The 22,015-nt window shown below is 38.4% G+C and overlaps 1 protein-coding gene across 3 annotated transcripts in view; it reads right to left on the bottom strand.

The window, feature by feature from the left end:
* Positions 1-22,015, bottom strand: part of LOC103185757 (LIM and senescent cell antigen-like-containing domain protein 1) — an 86,437-nt gene that overhangs the window by 34,012 nt on the left and 30,410 nt on the right. The window contains exon 1 of one of the 3 annotated variants that reach the window (XM_042333862.1): positions 5,732-6,109. The exons of the other annotated variants lie outside the window; for them this stretch is intronic. Within the exon in view, the coding sequence (XP_042189796.1) occupies positions 5,732-5,829 (98 nt within the window). The 5' untranslated portion in view covers positions 5,830-6,109. Of the gene's footprint in view, positions 1-5,731; positions 6,110-22,015 lie in introns of those variants that run through there. 3 annotated transcript variants of the gene reach the window in all.

Here is a 22,015-nt window from a genome sequence, read left to right as displayed (position 1 = left end):
CAGGAATTTAGATGAAATTCACAGAAGAGTGGTTTCTAAGTACAGTATTTTGACAAATTTCTAATTATTCAAACTATCCCTCAACAGTGGTAATAATAATAATAATAATCCTTGCATTTGATATAGTGCTTTATCATGTCTTCGAGATGTCTCAAAACGCTTCACAGAATATACAATAAAGTGAATTGACTGTGTTTTTGTTGGTGAAACATCTATTAAAAAAAGGTGGTAATCTGCCACCTTACCAACCCACCAACTGCTAACTGAACCAAAATGCTTTTGTAGTGGTTTTCGCTCACCAAGTACATTTCTGGAGAATTTCGGTTCATATTAGATTCAAGTTACCGAAATATCAGATGTCAATTTCAGAAACATCATGTTAGGAAGGTGCAGGTGTGGCGATGGGGGAAGGGGGTGGGGGAAATGAGAGATGAGTAAAGAACAGGAAATCTTACTGTGGTGTGGTTGGCAAACGGCAGATGTTACAATTTGTTAATAATTGAACTCAAGACGTCTGGAGAATGAGTCAGATGATCCAGGACAGATGGCCAGGGTGCAAAAAACCAACACTCTATGACATTCTGTAATTTTTTTGTATATTTTGTGGGTGAAACGCAGCAGTGTTCCACAAATAGTTGGGGACTGAGTGACCAAATTATTATTTTTAAAAAAAATTTTTTTTTGAAGGGATTATTACCCCCAGAAAAGCAATCCGCCAATTCACTAACAACTGGGTTCCTACTTGCTGCTAGGTAAACAGGTGTGTGGCGTAAGGAAACCTGCCTAAAGTTTTGCCCTAGCCAGGAATCAAACCCAGGTCCTCTCGCTTGTGAGGCGAGTGCTCTAATACTATACAGGAATCCGCTGGCATTCCTTGAGGAGGAGGAGGACAAGGAGACCAATTTGTGACTCTTCTATTCCTTTGACTAACCTTTTTAATTCTTGCATTTGATATAATGTCTTGTCACATTATTGAACCATTTTAAAGTGGGGGAGATTAAAAGGGATTATTTTGAAACGCTCCGGGATGCTACCTCGCATGAAGGGCGCTATATAAATGCAAGTTATTTTATAAAGAGGTTTGTTAGAATGTGGAATGCCCTTCCAGTTGGTCGAAGCAGGATCCAGATTAGCTTTCAAGAAGGAACCAGATAGATATCTAAAGAGGAACGACCTGCAGGGAGTTCGGGGAAAAGGCAAACAAATGGGACTGAATACATCTGGATGGCCTTCTTCTGTGCTATGCATTTCTATGATTTTATCTCCCTAATCTTCACTGTACAACAAAACAAGAAAAAAATGACATTTATATAGCACTTTTTATATCAGGAGGATGTCCCAAATTGCTGGACAGTCTAGGATTTGTACCCAAGCTGGTTGATTGGAGCTGAGGAGGGTGAGGGAAGTGTGTGTGCTTGTGGGAGAGACACTGAAATCTCAGTCAAAAGGGAAGGCCTTGAGGCAGGTTTTTAAGGAGGCAAAGGAAGGGGCATCTTATAATAATAATAATAATCCTTGCATTTGATATAGCGCTTTTCACATCGGGAGGACGTCCCAAAGCGCTTCACAGAACACACTGTAAAGTGAATTGACTGTATATTTGTGGGCGAACATGGCAGCCAATTGCACACAGCAATGTCCCACAAACAGTCGTAGATTGAAAATGACCAATTTATTATTGTTTTTGTTTTTGGAGGGATTATTATTAGGCGTGTGGAGTAAGGAAACTTGCCCAAGGTTTCGCCCTGACCTGTCTGGAATTGAACTCAGGTCTCTCACTTGCAAATCGAGTGCTCTAACCACTGAGCTACAGGACTCCAGGGAGCAGGGCTGTCATCAGAAAGAAGTGCAATTTGAGGCTAGGAAGTGAGAGAAAAATATGCCCATGACATTCTTTCAAGTCCCATGAAGTCTTACAGTTCCAGGATGCAAACACTTGACAAAACTCCATGACCATTTGTGGGACATTGCTGTGCACAACCGGCTGCCGCGTTTTGCCCACAAAACACACAGTCAATCCATTTCACAGTATATTCTGATAAGTGCTTTGAAACACCTTGGTGACATGATAAGGCGCTATATCAAATGGAAGGATTATTAGTTATTATACAAAAAAGTGAGTGAAAATGCCAACAATTTACTCTGTTCATTTTAAGCCTCCAGATACTGAGGCCAGAGTAGGGATGAAACTCCAACTCTCTCTGTACTATATTAATAATCCTTGTGTTTGATATAGCGCATTATCACATCTGAGATGTCTCAAAATGCTTCACAGCTTCAAGTGAATCTGTGAAACCCTTTCAGACATCTCAATGATATCGAATGCAAGGATTATTATTATTACTAAAAGTGGTAACTTGTGGTCCAGTACTGTATCTCTCCTTCGGCTGAGTCATCTACTCAGCAGGAACGGAGGATGTAAACTGTGACTTTTCATTTGTCCGGCTCAATTTTCATTCTGGCTCTACTGAATGATTGATTGGAGAAATCAACAATAATTTTAACCTCGACTGTGGGCCGCTTTGCTCACAAAATATACAATAAATTCAATTAACAGTATATTCTGAGAAGCGCTTTGAGATGTCTCAACAACATGATAAAGCGCTGCATCAAATGCAAGGATTATTATTATGCTTTTATAAGAATACAATTCTATAGAATACAGCCTTTTAGAGAACAGGCATTATAAATTCTTTGGTGCACTGCAGTACCAATTTGTAGAAAGCTTCAAAATAAAGTATGTAGCAGTAAATGCAGCTTTTAGTGTTGATTATGGTTCTTTACAGCTCTACGGATTGCAATTTCCTAACAGCAAATGCAGCACAACATGGGAGCACTGTGTTCAGTTGGTTACAAAGTTGTTATCCTTGAAACAGGTTGAGTCAAGCATTTCCTCCAACTACCACAGCACCAACCACCATTGCACCCGCCTTAGCAACATACAAGTTTTTTAGATTAAATCCAGCTTTGAGAAAAAAAACAACTTTTATCTTCTTAGGAATCTGCTTGTAAAAAGTGGGCAGCATCTGTGAAAATTTTCTTAAATTAGTTCTACTTCAAATATGGCTTTGACTGTCACCCAATGAAATTGGTGGTTCACTTCATGACTGTTTGTGAGACATTGTTGTATGGCACATTCACATCAAAATAAATAACCACTACCGATTACGGTATATCCTGTGAGGGGTTTTGAGATATCCTCCCATCATGAAAGCTGCTATTCAAATGCAAAGATTATTATTATCATCATTACTTATTATCTGCCCATTATACTTCTTGATGATTCTTGAATAATCAGTGTCCTGGCCTCAAACCACCTATTCCAGCTTTTTATGACCCTCTGTGTAAAGCGATGCTTTCTAGTATCAATCTTAAAATTACCCTGAATCTGTGACTAATTGTCCTGCTAATTTGAGAATCTACAATAATAATAATCCTTGCATTTGATATAGCACCTTATCACGTTGTCGAGGCATCTCACAAGATATACTGTGAAGTGGATTGACTGTATTTTATTCCAGATTTAAATTTCTCCAACCTATTTTCGAGACACAAGAGCTCCACCTGATTTAGACATCCTGTGTGCTTCATCCCCTCCAATGTTTTGAGACAGACACACACGAGTTTGACCTTATTCTGCAAACTGCCTCTATGAATTGGGCAGTCCCTTTATGTCACAAAGATAAGAACAATATTAATAATATAATATTCTTTGCATTTCATATTTTGCCTCATCACGTTATCAAGCCATCTCAATGCGCTTCACAAGATATACTGCAAAGTAATGGGACAACATGTATTTTGTGGGTGAACTGTTCGCAGTATTTCATGTCCAGAGCACAAAACACCGTAAAAAAAGATTATATTTTGTAAAGCAGCCATAAAACCTCAGAAATATATAACACATATGGCCATTCAGTTCATTGTGGCTGTGCTGGTGTTTTGAAAGAGCAATCCATTCAGTCCCATTTATCTGCCTTCCCCCCCCACCATACAACTTCAAATGACTCCCTTTTAGATATCTATCGTGTTCTTGTTTGAAAACCAATCTGAATCCTATCTCGACCATCATTCCTGGCAAGGTATTTCGCATCCTACCAATTCTCTGTGCAAACAAAAAACCTTCTAATCTCCCTCTTTGCTCTCTTGCTAATTTTCTTCAAATTATGCCTTTTTAAAAGTATAGCACCTTTCATGTCCTCCTGACTTGAAAGTCACTATACAAATGTAATTTGTTGTTGTTGTTTCTAGTCATTAACTCACCGACCAGTGAAAATACTTCTCCCTACTTCCACTATCAAAACCCCTCCTAATTTTAAAGACTTTCATAAGGTTTCCCTCAAACTTTCCCATTTCAATGAAAATAGGCCCAGTTCCTCTTGTCTCAGTTCATAGGTCAAACCACTCATTCCTGGTACAACCCTAATAAATCTCCTCTGCAGGCATCGACATTCTTTCTAAAGTAAAGTGATCAAAACTGGACACTGAGGTCTAACTAACGATTTAGATAGGTTAAGCATCACTTTCCCCCACTTCTCCCGTCTCCCTCCCCCATTGGGCTCCTGCTGACGTCTTTGTAAAGCACTTTGAAATATTATGCCTCAGTGAAAAGTCTTATAGAAGTGCAAACTGTTGTTATACTTCTATCTAATGCTTCCTACAGCTCCTGTTCATAACCCAAAGCCTTGCTGTAACCAGCAACCCTGTGCACAAAATTCAGCTTTAAATCGAGTAAAGAGAGCACATTTTCTTCTAATATCATCACTCAGTATCAGGCGGCATTCTCACAGTTATATTAGGTGCTAGTTAGTAAAACAAACTCTTGCCCTGCCCTCGTTCATCGCTTGCATACATAAATTACACCTACTACACTACACCTCTCCCTGCAGCCATATTCCACAAGACTCAGTGGTCAGAATTGTAGAGCACATTTGCTTTGAATAAATTGCTGCAGGTAACTGGTGAAGAAAGGCACTTCCAGCCTTGAACTGCGGCAGAACTAAAGGAGTCAAAATAAAGTATGCATGTTGATAGAATGTACCCACCAAACGCACTTCCTGTAGTGGGGTGTGCTCTGCTCCTTTAAGGGAAATGTAACTAAGATTTTTATTCCACCAGCAAAATGTAGACCTTTCAATTCAACCAAAACTCTCAGACCAGCAACTGCATTATCAAATGCCAGTAGTATTTCTCAATTCATCTTATTGTATAGCTCCATGGACATTATTATAATCAATATAAATATCAAGGATGTTACAGATATAACCTGGAAACAATATGCAAATATAGGAGATCACTCAGCTCACTGTGTCTGTGCTGCCTCTCTCAAAAGATCTATTTAGTCGCATTGTCCTGCCCCCATAACCTCTTATTTCTTTCACAAATATTTCAAGCCTGACTGCTTGAAACAACTCACACCTGGTAAGTACACTGATTGCAGTATTGACCAAAGCTTACTCAGCCTGTGAACACTTTAGAACGGATATAGACTTACAACATCTGATGAGTAAGAATCAACTTGAATTTTTAAGTCTAAACATTGCCTATCAGATCTTTTTAAACCATCCACACACCTGTGTACGCTTTACAACTGAGTATCTTTTGTTCACTTTGTAACTCCACCCCCTCAAGGCAAGAATTCCTCCAATTCCAAAAGATTAGAAGTATGGACACATTGCCTGAAGATCTCCTCCTTGCAGCGGGAGTTAATCATCAACCCAAATCTACGTACCTCTTCTCCAAACCTGCACTTCCAAAGCTATCATGACGCTCTTGGCGCCTTCGATACAGATCTGATCGAGAAAGGTCTTTCAACTGTAGCAGATTCATGTTCACTTTGAGTGCGTGGGGACGCTCTGATAGTTCCAGTAAACTCCAGGAGTTTAAAAAACAGCCAGTCCAGTCCAGGAGCGGGTGAGCTGTCAGTCACTGAGAGAGCAACTCAGCAGTATCTACACCTGTAGTACTGAAATTCCACTCGAACACCACAATCTGCTGCTGCTGCCGACTCGCTTTACTGCTTCTTGTGTGGCCACACCCTTCTCAAAGGCACAAGGAAGTTTTTTCGTTAAACTGCGCACCTTAAATGCAGAGCAGCAACAACCTGATCAGTGAGTGCATGTGTGGGCATCCTGTCAGCGCTTTCACAACAATCTATTCAATTACAAGTCATGATCCACAGCTTGGAGCCAGTCTCCACCCTCACTGCCATGTACCCAATCAGTATACAGTCATCCATCAATTTAAATGCATAAGAATTACAACACTGGATACGTCACAATCAGCACGCTAACGTACACCCATTACTTAGCAAACCCCTTGGAAAATAAATACACCTTTGCTCAAAGCTATTGTGTAATGACGGTCCTAGAATTTGCTGGCTTATTAAAGCACTTGTGTTTGTAGTCATTTGATTGTAGTAAGCCGAGCTTGACCATGCAAAATTGAATAGGCTAATGTCCATTATGTTTGTGCAGTTACATTTCAGCAAGGTACTTTTTGCTTAACTCTTTGTGTGTTGAGAGATCTTTTTGCTTCTATCACAATAGATTACTAATACATTTGTTTGCCTACAAAAATACATAGTCACTATGTATTACAGAAAATCAAGTGACCGCTCTAAGACGTCCCCCCGATGTAAACTGCGCTCTGTCAAACGCCAGAATTATTATTAGTAAATGAAAATGTCTAAACTTGAAAAAAATAAAGTTAAAGAAACTTCAGCACTGGAAAATATTTGTTGGGAGCAGGGTGGAAAAGATATTTAGATCTTGGATTTCTGTGGAGAAAACATTTCTGTAGGTTTCCAAAAGGTACAAACAGTGAAATCAGTTCACAAGTAAATTAAATTTGTAAAATTCAATTAGTCAGTATTACAATTTAGCGATGTCAACAAAACACTCTCAGAAACAGCCTCTCCAATGGGAACAATCAACACTGTCATGGTCACAGATCTAATCACAATTTTTTTTGTTCAGCTGGGTGTCTGACACATAGGAAAACCACTCACCATGCTTTAGAGTATTCAAACCAAACTGAGTTGCCCTTATGCAGTGAACCTATGCATGGAAATTTGTGTATACAGTTTATGCAACAAATACAATAAAAAAGGAGTACATTTGTGGGAACAAACATTGACTGAGTCATGTAATATGAATCTGGAGATTGATATTACCACTATTTATGGGATACAGCTTCTAATTCAAGATCAACATGAGGCTACATACCAGGTTACATTTGTAATATGATCACGCCAAAAATTTGCATTGATACAAAGCTATTCACATAAAGGAACTCAAATGTTCTTAACAATTGGAGTGATTGATAATGAACAAAAAATGGGATTTTAGGGATGGATGAAGGCTCGATCAAACAAATACAATCTTTAGCAAACTTTGAAAAGAAAGGGATAGTTAGCTTGGAAAAGCGATTTTAGGAAGTGATTTCTAAAGAGGCTCTAAACTAACTTCAGATAGTGGAATGGAAAGGCAATAAGGAGCCAGCGAGCAGGATTAGATGGTGCATATGAAGAGAAACTCAGTGCAGAATTGCCAGGACAGGCAAAAAGACCCATTTCTGTGCTGTAATATTCTATGATTGTACAAATGTGGTCGTACAATGGTTATATGAGAATATCTGTTAAAAAAAGGTTCTTCTTTGGAAGGCTACAGAAACTTAAAAATGCTAAACTATTATCCACCACAACACTGATCATCTTTTAAATTTTCTGCCCAGAGATACTTTGGAACAAAAAGTACAGACTGATGTAAGAATGAATTGACCTGGACAGCTAAATGCAAGTCCTGAACACCTGCACAACATCTGCAACCTATTTCACAGCAAATCAATATTTCAAAGGGATGATTGTTCCTTTCAGATTTTTATTCTCCTCCACTCACTTTCTGGGTTTTTTCAGATCCATTAATATTAACCTCCAGCTCAAAGCTCAGCCAGGAACAATTAATTCCTCCTCCATTTGGTTGAAGCCATTGTGAACTCAGATTTTTTCTTGCATGGTTGGGAACGGCTTTACCAGCAGTCACTTATTTATCTCTGTATAACTATCTCTCTCTATAGATATACAGGGTGAATTAGAAGTCCTTACTCATTTTAATTATTAATTATGTTTTTTTAAAAAAGGCAACATTCGTATAGAGTGTGCAGCTATTACAGGAGATGGCTTTCAGCGCATTAGTGAAAGTTTTTGTCATCAAATTGATGTGTAAACATCTCATATAGACCTAGGAATAGGGACTTTTGATTCACCCTGCATATATGAAAAAAGATTGGTAGGATCTGGCACGCACTTTTCACATTCTCCCTCTTCTGTCAAAAAAATTGGGTTAAGACTTATAAATTATAAGATTGTCAGATTGAATTCAAGATCCTCGTCCTTACCTGTAGAGCCCTCCAGTCTTGCTCTTCCCTACCTCTGCGACTCACTAAACCTTTACCTCTACTCGCCCTGCCCACTCCCACCGCGGGGGTTGAGCTTTCGGGCTTGCTGCCCCCACCCTCTGGAACTCCATCCTGGAGCCCCTCCATCTCACCCCTCCATTGCTTCCTTCAAGGCCCATTTCATGACTCTTTGTGACTGTGCATTTGGCCATTTTCCCACCCTCAATGCTCTCCAGCCCTCAATTCCAACCCCCAGCTCAGGTGGAAACCCTCCACTGTCCAGTACCTTGAGACATCTTCCAGATATGAAAGGCACTATATCAATACTATTTGTTGTTGTTCTTTTAGCTCTCTTCCCTATTGCCCATCCTGGGACGGGCCACTTTATTTGTGAAATATTTTTAAAAGTAAAACGTACTTAACTGGTTAACCGCATGCCTATGAATGCACTCAAGCCCGCATGACTACAGGAAAATTGAAAATAAAATCTCCTCGCATTAAGCCACTTACAATGGTGCTTTTAAGACGACTAATTGCAGATAAATATGTCTGTATAATCTCAAATTACTGGATCTTCCCAACATCAAAGTGCTCCTGAGGGAGTAGTAACGTACACACTGAAAGATGTTCAGAGATAATTGACAATCTCAGCGAGGACTCAGCGACTGTTGTAGAGGGTGGAAAATATTATGCTGCTACAGTAGGGGATGATGTTCTTCAATACTCGGGGCTCAGGCACATTATTCGGACAGAGTCTTGGCAGTTTTACTCTGCATCATGTCCTGTAATAGACAATTTACCAGCACTAACCTTCTTCTCCACTAACATCTTTCAGTTTGTTGAGCATACCAGTCATTAAAACAATGTATTACCTAAACGTTACTGTGAAGCGCTCTGAGACGCCGTCCGGCATAGTGGGCGTTATATAAGTCCAAGTTGTTGTTGTTGTTGTAAACGTTCTGACAGAGAGAAACATTCCCAAACCATTCAAACATCTGGGCAATATTTTTGCAAATTGTACAGAATTGGAGACTGTTCTGACTCAGTGACCTTGTGAGCTGTCTAATTTGCAGGTAGAAAATAGAATAAACAGAGAAAGAAGTAGCAATAATATACATGGGTAATTCACTCACATACACACAAAGTTTCCATCATACTGCTGACTGCTGGTATGTTACTCTAGAATAGTCCTACACTTTCATCAAGCAATAACCATAAGGTTTATAGTCTTTCTATTCCCACAACACACAGATTAATGACAGTGTAGGAAAGATACAGCAAACATCCCTACTTGACTGCCTAACTTTTCTGTGAGATGAACACACATAATATCTCCCTCTGGGATTCATTAAATCTGTACTGGAGGAAGAAACAAAGGTCCAATTTTTTTAAAAAAGCATCATTGATAGGTTGGAGTCTATTGGTAAAGTGATCTTTGTTATATATTAATAATCCTTGCATTTGACATAATGCCTTATCACATCATTGAGACATTGCCAAGCGCTTCACACAATTTTAATGTAAAGTATAGTGACTATGTATTTCGTAGGCAAACGTGGCAGCCAATATTCACACAGAAATGCCACACAAACAGCCCACAAAACATACAGTATATTCTGTGAAGCGCTTTGAGTGATAGGACGTTATATCAAATGCAAGGATTATTATGAGATCTTTCAAATCTACCTGAAACAGGCACATAAGATCCATAAATCATGTGAAATGGTTGGAGGCATCTCCAATGTGAAAGGTACTATATCAAAGGCAAGGATTGTGGTTATTAAAAGTGGAGTCTTTTCAGAAGAGAGCTAATAGAGTGGCTCCAACAAAATTACAACCATTAGATATTATCAGAGACTGGCCAAACACATAGCACTTATATTACTCCACTAGTCTGAATCATTTTGATTTTGTACTTAAGATACTTAAAAAGAGTTGTGTGCTAAACTAGGAGGAATTTAGGAAGATCAAGATTTCTGCTTGATTTCGCTCACACTTCATCCGAGGTTTAAAAAAAAGCAATGAATCATGACCACAAATTGCATCTCATCTATCGATGGTGTAATATTCTAGACTAATGCCCTATCCCAACACTGGACACATTTACATTGAATGAAATGGATAGTCATTGATGCTAATCGCTACCTACCCTACAGTCTTTTACACAATTTGCTAAAGCACCTCCCAAAACCCACCCATGCAAGTTAATTAAAAAAGGTCAAACAGAAGAAAGCTTATATTTGAAGTTATGGATGGTAAAACTATGGCATGACATCTCTGTGAAATGCACCCACGACTGTTATTTCTCTTTGAGTCAAGCCCTTCACAAGAGAATTACGTTTCTATTACAGCTGAATAGACCTTTTAATAAGGAAACAATGCAATGTTTACACAAACTCTCCTCTCCCTCCAACTGCTCCTGGTTAAATCCAGCAGTACAGAACATACAGTATCAAACTAGAAATGACTGCCCTTCAATAAAGACACGACACCTAGCAACCGGCGCACAAATTAAGGTCAAAGTCAATTTCCGCCTGATGTACTCAGAAGATTACGAGGAAAAGCGGTGGTTAATGTGTTTATTCTTTAGCAAGAATTTTAATCTTAAAAAATTACACAATTTATGATCAACTTGGCAATATGGCCTGATCCACCAGCAGGAACAGAAACAGAACGAACTGCAGCGTCTGTGAGCATCGGGAGAGCAGGAGGAATGGCTTCTGCGTATTTCTGTTTTTTTTAAATTTACATATCTAGCTCATTGATAATGCTGGAAACACTCCCAACCCTATCCAAACCCAAAAAGTGCATGAGGAAAGTATCTTTTATCATGCACTTTGGCCTTCAAGAGGGAACACGACGAATACCTTAAAAAGAGTCAGCTACAGGGATACGGGGAAAGGGGAGGGATCGCAGGTAAATGGCACGGAGAGAGAGAAAAGATGTAAATCAAGATAAGTAATGTATGCACTGTGCCCAGACTTGTTATCTGCATTCCAAAGGTAGATGATGCACAACTGACCAGCCATCATGATCAACTTGCATATTTAATGCTTTCATCAGAATTACAGCAAAACTCAGGTTTGAAGTTGGAAATATACTGGGTGGGGGGGAGATTAAAAAAAAGAGCAAATAATTGCTACTTGAAAGGCCTAGGCAAGGTTCTATTATGTGTTTCCCTTGCCCTTTACACTGAACTTTAAATCTGTTAAAACTTGCCTGGTATTTCAGCGCACTATTAACCATTCTATCACACCCTTCTGTAGGTTGTAATTTTAACTAGTTCAGTGTCGAGACTCAAGATTAAGAGGTAACCACCACAGTAAAACTCACACTAGTCGTACATCTGCCCAAGTTGTACATATGCACCTGAGCCCCATTCAGTTTCCTACCAAAAACACTAATTTCACTGCACTGTTTGTATTTTATACATCAGATAAACGGCTAAATTGTGATGGTTTCTTGGTCCCAAATAATTCTAAATCATATTAAATGTTATGGTCCCGACTTATGCGAGTTTTACTGTAGTGTGCTAATAAAATGTTTCAAAAATCACCTTTATAGTGGGGAGAAATGCTTACTTTTATATCCAGTGAAGCAGTACAATTCAAATGTTCTCTTCTAAGGAACACAACTGTTACAGGTGTTTTACAGAATTTGGATTTTTACAAGGTCAAACGATGAGCCAGCCTTATCAGGCTGGAAAAAAAGTTACACATCGACATTAAACCATCCTTTTCAAACATAATTACTCCTTCCAAACCACAAATTGCCCCAGATAAATTATCATTCAAGATGCTGAATGCTTTGAGGAAGAATTAGGACTTACTTCCCAATTACAATTTAGGAACTCGCTTTCCGTAGAAAATACATGCCTTGTGAAAATCCAAACCCTATAAAATACTTACAACTGCTGTGTTCTTTAGAAGGGAACATATGAATTGAAATAGTCTTACGTTGTTTTAAAGAGTGTCACAATGCAAGACTCAAGTATGATTTTTAAAAAAAGTCATTAAAAGAAAAACATTTCATTCTTTTGCTTCAATTACATACTGTATCACCACCTGCAACAATACTTTTTCACTTTGAAACTCGTTATGAGGTTAAACATTATAATTGGACCAGATCCTTTAAAGACCAGACAATACTTGTACTGTATGACATTATGCAACTCATTGCCACCTTCAGTCCAAATTATGTTATTGCAGCTCTCTGATCACAACACAATAAAACCCTGATTGCAAACACAATACATTTGACAAGGCACCTCTTTCAACAGCACAATGTCTCAAAGTGTTTCACAAGATTTACTGAAGTGCAGTGACTGTATTTTTTAGGCGAATGCAGTAGCCAATTTGCACACGAACTGCCACAAAGAAAATAACCAATTTTATTTGGGGAATTATTGTCCAGAACACTGAAAGATTGTCCCTTTTCTTTTTCTTTTCAAATAGTGCTGTGGTATCTTTAACGGCACCTGAACAGGCAGACTGTAAGATTTCTATAAGTCATGTGTTAAATAATATCTCAAATTATATTTGCGCTGTTTATATATTTGAGACACATGATCAATCTCATATGAGGGAGGGAAGCTGGATGTGACTGGCTTCGAAGAAGATCCTTGCTCAAGGAGGAGAAACAAAAGACTGTATATAAACAACAAACTGTTTTCATTGCTTATCAGTCATTTTCTCATGGAAAAATGGTCTGCAGCTGGAGAGCTGTGTTGCATTTGTTTTTACAAAGGAACCATCTTGCAAAAGACAATAGGTGAAAGGTCACCTATTTGTACAGTGTAAACAGTGTAAACGGAGATCGATTTGAAAGAGAAAAGGAAGAAATTGGAACTTGCAGTCGTGAACCATATTCCAGCTCCTAAAGAAGTAAGATCAAGACTACGATTTAAAGAACTCTAAATGTACAATAATACCTGGATACTTTTGGGTGATATTGAACTGAAAACCGTACAACAATACTTGGATATCTTTTGATGGACATATATTTGGATTAAATTGGACATTGCTCCTCTATCTCTCCCGCAGCATTTGGTTTGGTCAACTTAAATCGTTGTGGACTACAGTATACGTAAGCATAATTGGATGCATTCTTTTCTTTTAATTAATTATAACCATTATTAATCTGAATTAATAAAACTCAATTAATTGTATAATATTTGTGTCAGTCCTTATTTCAGCACAGAGTCACAAATTTAAATTAACCCTTGCATTAACAGATCCTTGGTTTAATGTCTCATCCAAACAGTGGCATCTCCGACAATGTAGCACATCCCAGGATTCCACTGGATTATCAGCCTTGACCAGGCCAGTCAAACATCCAGCCTGCAAACTTCCCATGAATCTTATATGGGGTGATAAGTGATGGCCCGTCCATTAGTTTCTAAAATCGCAACTCAATGGCAATGCCCGTGCTCCCTATTTCTGGTCTGGAAGGCTGCTCATCGGGGAGTCCTCATCCTCTGATTGACCGAATGGACCCGTCAATCAAGCCAACGGCTCGCCAATCTTAAAAGGGGATATTATTTAAAGTTAAATATTGAGACTTGGCATGATCTATTGAGACATCATTAGCCTGAATACACATGGGGAGTGTCAACACTCGTTAAGCTGAATGACCAATTTCCACACTGTCTAGTCTATGTAATTCTAGTGCAGCTGATAAAACCTTGCTTTGTGATTCGGTACTGAAACAGGCACTATTTTGATCTGAGAAAACCCCTCTGGTTTAATGCTTCACCTCTACCTAAAGACCTGCCCCCTATAAGTCAGTTGATTATGGGAAGAGATGAAAAGTATCTATTGTATCAACAAACCTTGACAATAACAGAAGGTATTGCACAATTAATTGTAGAATATCGCCCTCTGGTGTCACATTGTAGTATTTCTGCAAAACACTACATTTAATAGGAACAAACCAGAAGTCGCTGGGAACGCTCGCTCAGTAGGTCAGGCAGCATCTATGGAGAAAGGAAAGTAAGTCAACGTTTCGGGTCCACAACCCTTCGTCAGAACTGAATTTAATAGTATTGGATTTCCTTCCAATTTAAATACACAGTTAAATGGATGACAGTTGAGCTGTATTCAGTAAAACTGCACAAAGCTCCACAAAAACATACATGGCCTCAGAACGGAGAGGTAAGTTGAAAACAGAACTCAGATTAAATTAGTTCACACAATAATGGTAAATAGGTGGAATAGACAATCCAGGGAGCAGGGAGAGAATGCAAGCAGAATTCGTCAGCAACTTGTAGCTGGTTGGCAAAGAAGGCTGTTGAGAAGTATGTGAAACAGAGGAATGGTGTCTGTTCTGAATAAAGTTTACAGCAACTCTAATTTCATTTACCCAACTTCTCCCCATATTGTTTAAGAACCTTACTTCTCAGGTATCTATCCGTTTCTTATCTCTTGAATGCTTCAATTAACCTCAAAAGTTAAATAGGAAAATTTATTGATGGACATGTGCTACTGAATGCTCATCTCTGGAGATGTATACAATATTAACATATTCTCTCTCGTTTCTGGTGAGGAATATCTTGGTTATGATCTCTTGAAACAGATTTGGGAGTCGGAGATAATAATAATCCTTGCATTCGATATAGTGCCTTATCAAGTCTTCGAGACTTCTCAAAATACTTCATAGAATATACTGTAAAGTGACTTGACTATATTTTGTGGGCAAAACAATACATCAGAGGCTTGAAATTTTGCCTAGTCTTAGCCTGCAAGACTAATGTGTCCTGAAGTATGGTAATGATCCGAACTGAGACTTAATTTAAGAATTTTTCTTTTGATCTTAATTTTTTTTTAGACAAAATGGTCTTCCAGGTAAAGATTATCTGAAATATTAGACCTCAGCTTGTATGTTACATCAATTTGCTCCACAGCATTGTAGTAATGTATTTATTAGTATAAAGTTAAAGAAATTTAAAAGTGATATTAATCACTGGATCGGTTTGGATGATCCTTGGGCCCAGATTTCATTCCCCCAGAATACCCACCCTACCATCCCCCTATCACAGCAGCCAACTGCTTTTTAAACAAGTTCAGTGTCCTGGCCTCTATCACCCTCCTTGGCAACCGTTCCAGGGTTAAAGAACAACTTGCTGGCATCTGTCCTGAATTTGCCCTTTGCAACTCTAAACCTACGTAGAGTGCTCTTGTTCTGCCTTCTTGCATCCTAAAGTATGTACGAGGGACTGAATCCTGTTTCTATCTTTGTAGGATGCAATCAGTTTTACGAGCCACAAACCAGATTGGTGAATTTTGAAAAATGGATAATCTGAACACTTATCCTTTTTGTCAGTCAGCCGGGTGTCTGATACATGTGGAAACCCATCTTAAGAGTATCCAGACCAGACAGAGTTCCACATAAGCATGCCACCTACACATAGAAATTCCCGTATCTGGAATGGAATGCATGCTCTCTCTGGAGGCTTACACCCTGCTTACCTAATTCTGAATCATCGCATGACACTATTAATAATAATAATCATTGCATTTGATATATGGTTCATTTCATGTCAGGACATCTCAAAGCGATTCATAGCATTTACTGAAAAATATAATGACCGTGTTTTTGTAGGCAAGCGGGGCAGCCAGTTAGTGCACAGCAATGTTACCAAGAAGTAAACAACCATTTTTACCTGGGGAGGGTTTGGCCAGGACTCTAGGAGAACACTGGGGTTGTAATGCTAAAGCACTTCAAAGAAAAATAATTAAATAGCAACTGAATGAAACCATTCTAAATCCATAAATATTCCTAAACTTCCTCTGATCTTACTGTTAAATGCACTGTCATACATAACGCCAGTTATAGTGAAACCACAATAAGGCGTTGTTGTGAAATTTTTAAAATATATTTTCCTGCAAATAATCTGTCCACAAAGCAGCAATGTGATCACGAGAAATGATACTTCTTAGAACATCAGTTTCAGTCAGCAGACAGCCCAGGAATGTTATATAGAACCATATTCACGTTGGACAGGAAGAAATGCTCCAATTCAAAATTACAGAATGCATTCAAGCCTACATGTATGGAAAGCAACATTGTTAAACACAAAGTGCATCCCTTAGCTTGATAACTGTGATGCTATTCATATTAGTATGTATGCATTTACATGCTAAAAAAGTTTAGCATATTTTTCCCAAAGGAAACCGTGCTAAACTTTTTTTAAAATGGAAAAGTGCTCCTTCGATCCTTTGTTACTAAAATATCCTGATCATCATCTATTGAGCATAAAGGGAAGCTTTCTGAGCACATGGGTGGGATGGTCTGGTCTGGAGTAAAGTAAGTATTCTCCTCTCAATACCAACAATACTTCCGATAAATTGGTCATACAACCTCATGACTGATAGTGGGACCATGAACTAGTTGCTGTGTTTCGCTACAAAAATTTTTTGAGACATTGGCAGGACGTTGCTGTGAGATAACAGACTAGTGTTCCTGCCACTGGAGGCGTAGAACGCCAGCTGAAAAGTATTTTCCCCCACGCTTCTGGAGGCAATAGTCTCAGAGGTAGACAAGCAAAGGGTGCCTTGGTCGAACATAGCCATAAACCCACTAGACAATGCAGACCTTCCTGAGAGATAAGGGAAGGTCTCTTGGCCAGAAAACAAAAAACACTAATGCAACTCTGAAAACAAATGGGTGTACATACAGCCTTGTACATTGCAGTGATAAGTTCTGTCACAGTTCATCCTGCTGTGTAAGTGGTGCAAATTTGATAAAGCAGCAGCTGAACTGGCTCTGCGATATCTTCAAAATATGTTGTATACAAGCCAAGCTTGAGCTCAGTTTGTTGGGAGTAATAATGCACTAAACAGAGTAGTTCCTCCTTATGAATTCCAGAGATACTCTATTTTCCAACCACCAACCGTGAAAAGCCGTGACCTTGTACATGTCGTCAGTGACAGAGGCTCCTTGGTAGACTTACTATTCAAGAAATGTGCTCATGTTTTGTATAGGGACTATCAAGCATTATAATTAAAATGAGGAAAAAAGGCCAAAATAGAAGGAAGGAAAACAAACTATTTAAAAAGCATTGTTAGGATACTGTGTAGGAGGGGTGAGAAATAACATACGTGCATCACAAATTCCAATGTAATTCTTTAAGTAGCATTCCCCCACCACCTTCTTTTAGTTTCAGTATAAGCAAGTTTATATTTAAAGTCTGGTTGAGAAAACACGCGTGCAGCTTGTTTTCTGAGTAAATACTGGGGATTTAAAAGATAATTAAATGATCCATGATAAACTGCACAGTCTGGTCTAAGAAATTGTTCACATTTTCCAGGTTAATAGTTCTTCTCCTTTTATGGGCATTTCATCAAACCATCATCTTGCGCAGCCCTATTGAGTCATTTTCTCAGCTGGACACTGAATCTGCAACTGTTTGGATTTTTTTACACACAGCCTCGACAGAAAGAACACTTCAGGAAAATGGGTTTACTTTGGATCATTCTAATATTTACACAGAGCAGAACAAATTATGCAAATTGTGTATTTAATTACATTGTTTACTTAATTCACCAAGCAAACACGTATTTTTTATAAAATTCAATTAAAAATCAGTAACCCTAGCTAAGAGACATTTTGTTTAACTTGTCAGCTCTTTTACTACTGCTTTGCACACAATAAAAACTGCCTCAGCCCTTTTCACAGTACTGTTTTCAGAGATAGTTCATTGGAAACCTACAGAGCTGCTTGCTATTTTTACGTACAATTCTTATAGGATCAATGCTCTTCTTATTCCTTTAAAGAAATAATAAAAATATACCATTACAATCCTGGCTATTCTCACAAAAGTGCTCGTTTCAACCTTCAGAATAGTTACTTAGAATTTTCCTTTCAAATAATACCCCTTACATTTGGTATAGCGCCTTCCACATCAGGAGGCTTTGTGACATCCTTCCTTCATGTGAGGTGTGAAACCGAGGTCCCGTCTGCCTGTTCGGGTGGACGATAAACATGCCATGGGACTTTCGAAAAGAAGGAAATTCCTCCCGGTGTCCTGGCCAACAATCCCTCAAATAAAATTGGTCATTATCTTTGAATCCTTCCGACGTGATCCGACGCTTTACCTAATGCAAGGATTATTATTATTATTATCACAAAGGCCTTCACACGGTATACTGTAAAGTGCAATCGCTGAGTTTTGTGGGTAAACACGGTAGCCAATTTGTGCACAATAACGTCCCACAAACAGCCATGGGTGAATATCCATTTTATTTAGGGGAATTGTTGACCAGGACATCAACAGAAACTCCCTTCTCTTTTCAAATTGTGTAAATACACTGCCTGTTTATCTACAATTTTGTTCATCCGCATGGGTTCCAAAGCAGACGTTGGTCACGTAACCTGCGTAATACCGACCATGCATTTGCATGAGGTGTTTCATGACTCTCTAAGCCTGGCTTTGCCACACTTGCAACCGTGCAATTCACAGTAAAGACAATATATACAGACACAGAATATACTGTAATGTGAATTGCCTGTATATTTTGTGGGATGTCACAAAGCGTTTCACACAGTTGACTAGGAACCACAGTTGCCTGGGACCCTGAGCTGGTGGTGGGAGAGCTGAGGCAGAAGTGTTTCTGGCTGATTGCGAAGGTAATTATTAATTTAGGGTTAGAGATAGAAATATTGTCGTCAGAGACTTAGAGATACTGATCTCTTATTTGATGATTTGCTGCTTATGATTCAACTTATTCCATGTTCCACACCCACAGTGCACAAAACCATCACAAATCTCACAGGCACAAGTGAATCACTATACGCTGATATTTTTCAAGCCCTTTGGTGGGACGATGAATATCTTGTTTCTTTACATACTTGAAAGAATTACTTTCTTCATTTGTCTCGTGTGTTGAATCAACAACTATCACCACTTGCTGGTGGGTAAGATGGTTCACCCTTAACCTTTCACTATTGCTGCTGATCTCAAATAAAATGCTCACATTTACTCCATTGTTAGAATTGCTTACAAGAACCTTAGTTTCCTCTTTCTTGACAACAATTATTTTCGCTTGAAAACCCATATCTGAGGACAGACTTTTATTACACTTCTGAACAACAGCAACTTGCATTTATTTAACACCCTTAGTGGGGTAGTGTTGAGCAATGGCAGAATTTAATGCTGGGTCAGGGAGAAAGGGAAGGTGACCATAGATATGGACGAAAATAAGAGTTTTCAGGTGTGATTGAAAACTATTAAAAGAGGCGGTAAAGTGGCTGAAGGAACAGGATTGAGGTTCGAACACAATGGAAAAAAAGGGTTTTAGTCCTGATGAATGACCCTTTTATCATTTTGCCTTCAAACTCTCTCCATTGAAATCAACTAGAATTTCTTCATTTTAAATGAATACTACTCTGGTCAATAAATCAGTGAACGTTCCTCTTGCTCCTCCCAAGCTCCAAATACACTACCCTACATGCTCTTCCTCCTCCCTGCAATCCTCACTGTGTTGAAATCAATTCTGCTTTGGGATCTCATCTGCGAGACTCTTTACCTCCCCTATTTTACTTTCCTACCACAATCTACAATCTTAAAACCGAACTTTGGTAAAAAAAAACTTAACCACTTATTTCTGAACGATATTTTTTTCTCTAATATTCTCAAGTTTGCCGATGAGCTACGCTATGGGCCTTCACTCTCATCCAGCTTTGTCAAATAATAATAATCAGAATCGTGGCATTCATTAAAGCGCCTTATCACATCGTTGAGACATCTCAAAGCGCTTCACAGAATATACTATAAAGTGGATTGACTGTGTAATTTGTTCATGTTCAACATAACACACACTGTGTTAGAATAAAGCTTTTGAGTACAGGAACATCGATTCAACATGGGAAGAACAGGCAAACAACTATTTTAGAAGATTTGAGACCTTCCAATGCTCTTATTCCACACCCACTTCATACAAGTGTAAAACTCTAGTTTCACAACCTTAAGGATCCACCTTTAAAATAACGTTAAATATGGCACATTGCTCAAATACACAGTTGATAAAAAAAACATTATAAAATGGATTAAACTGTGTGCCACCTCCCTACATACATTTTTAATTATACTGCTGACATTTAAATCTAGCATTGATTAAAGTATATCAAATACAGTTTATCTTTGCTGCTGTACAACAACAACAAAATTACATTTGTTTAGCGCCTTTCACATCAGGGGGACGTCCCAAGGCTAAGTCTTACCTCCACAGTCTCAGTAATAGGTCTACAGTAAGTAATAGTAATAGGGACACTTCCTTGGTTATACAAATTCAGTAACTTTTGGGGAACAGGCTAGATCTCTTGCTGTGCAGTTGTTTTAATGTCGCATATTAATAATAATCCTTGCTTTTGATATAGCACTTTATCACATAATTGAGACCTCTCAAAGCGCTCCACAGAATATATTGTAAAGTGGATTGACTATGTATTTTGTTAATTGTAAATATTAATAATAATCCTTACTTTTGATATAGCATGAATGTCAATTGTAAATATTCACATGATTTTATTAGATCCAATTTTAACAATAGCATCAATATTCCAGAGCTCTACAATGCCATAGCTGGTTAAAAAAACACAAAAACAAGTGTTATAAGACTGAGGCAGGAAGCTACCAATTTCAATTCATGTCCTACAGTGAGTTCGCTGATCCATTCCAATTTTTGTGTGTACATAGTATTCCTTGATGTTTGAAAACAAAACAAGGGACCTGGTGTCAAGTTTCTGTAACTGCTAATTTTGTTTGCATTGAATAATATTTAGCTTTCAGCACCATCAACCAAATATTTGTTTTGTTTCCTTTGAAGCCATTGAACAGTTCTCAGGAAATTCTCCAATACTGTTAGAATACAATACTGTACTACCAGCTGAATATTTCAAAGCAAACTCAAGAACACTGGCATGAATTAATCCACAAATTATAATTCAACTACAGTGTTCCACAAGCCACATCTCAATACTTCAAGCAAGGTAGCTTAAACGTATGGAAAGGAATTTCTCCTGGGGTCCACGCCAACAATAAAATAAAATTGGTCATTAATTTCATGGCTGTTTGTCGGGTATTGCTATGTGCAAATCAGATGCTGCATTTGCCTACAAAATACAGTCACTACAATGACAGTACGTTTTGTGAAGTACTTTGGGATATTTCAACAACGTGAACAGGTACAATATCAAATACAAGGATTATTTTATTGTAATCTCTGAACACATTGGATTCTATCAGCAATCAAACTTTGCCTTAAGAAATGCACAAGCATCCTCCGCTCCTATGTAAAACACAGGGTATGCTAATGCACAGCAAGTTATCTCTCTTCAATGGTCACCTCTCCTTCTCCTCCTCACACTCTCCCTTGCTCAGTGTCCATCCTCGCCATTGTAAAGAGCTTTGTGATGTTATTCTATATGAAGGGTGCTCTATGAATACCAGTTTTGTAAGACACAGATGAGTAATCCAGCCAGAAAAATTTCAAAGCTGTATTATTAACTTTTACATGGCTATACTAATGCTCAAGGAATCATTCTGATGGGCCATTTCCTCAATATAAATCTTTTTTAAAAAAAAAGAAATTTACACACGAGTCACACATATATTAAATTA

Source organism: Callorhinchus milii, unplaced genomic scaffold, assembly GCF_018977255.1.
Source record: "Callorhinchus milii isolate IMCB2004 unplaced genomic scaffold, IMCB_Cmil_1.0 Scaffold4, whole genome shotgun sequence".
In the NCBI taxonomy this organism is placed as follows: Eukaryota; Metazoa; Chordata; class Chondrichthyes; order Chimaeriformes; family Callorhinchidae; genus Callorhinchus; species Callorhinchus milii.
The sequence above is the reverse complement of the archived record's forward strand: the minus strand, read 5'-3'. Positions and strand labels throughout refer to the sequence as shown.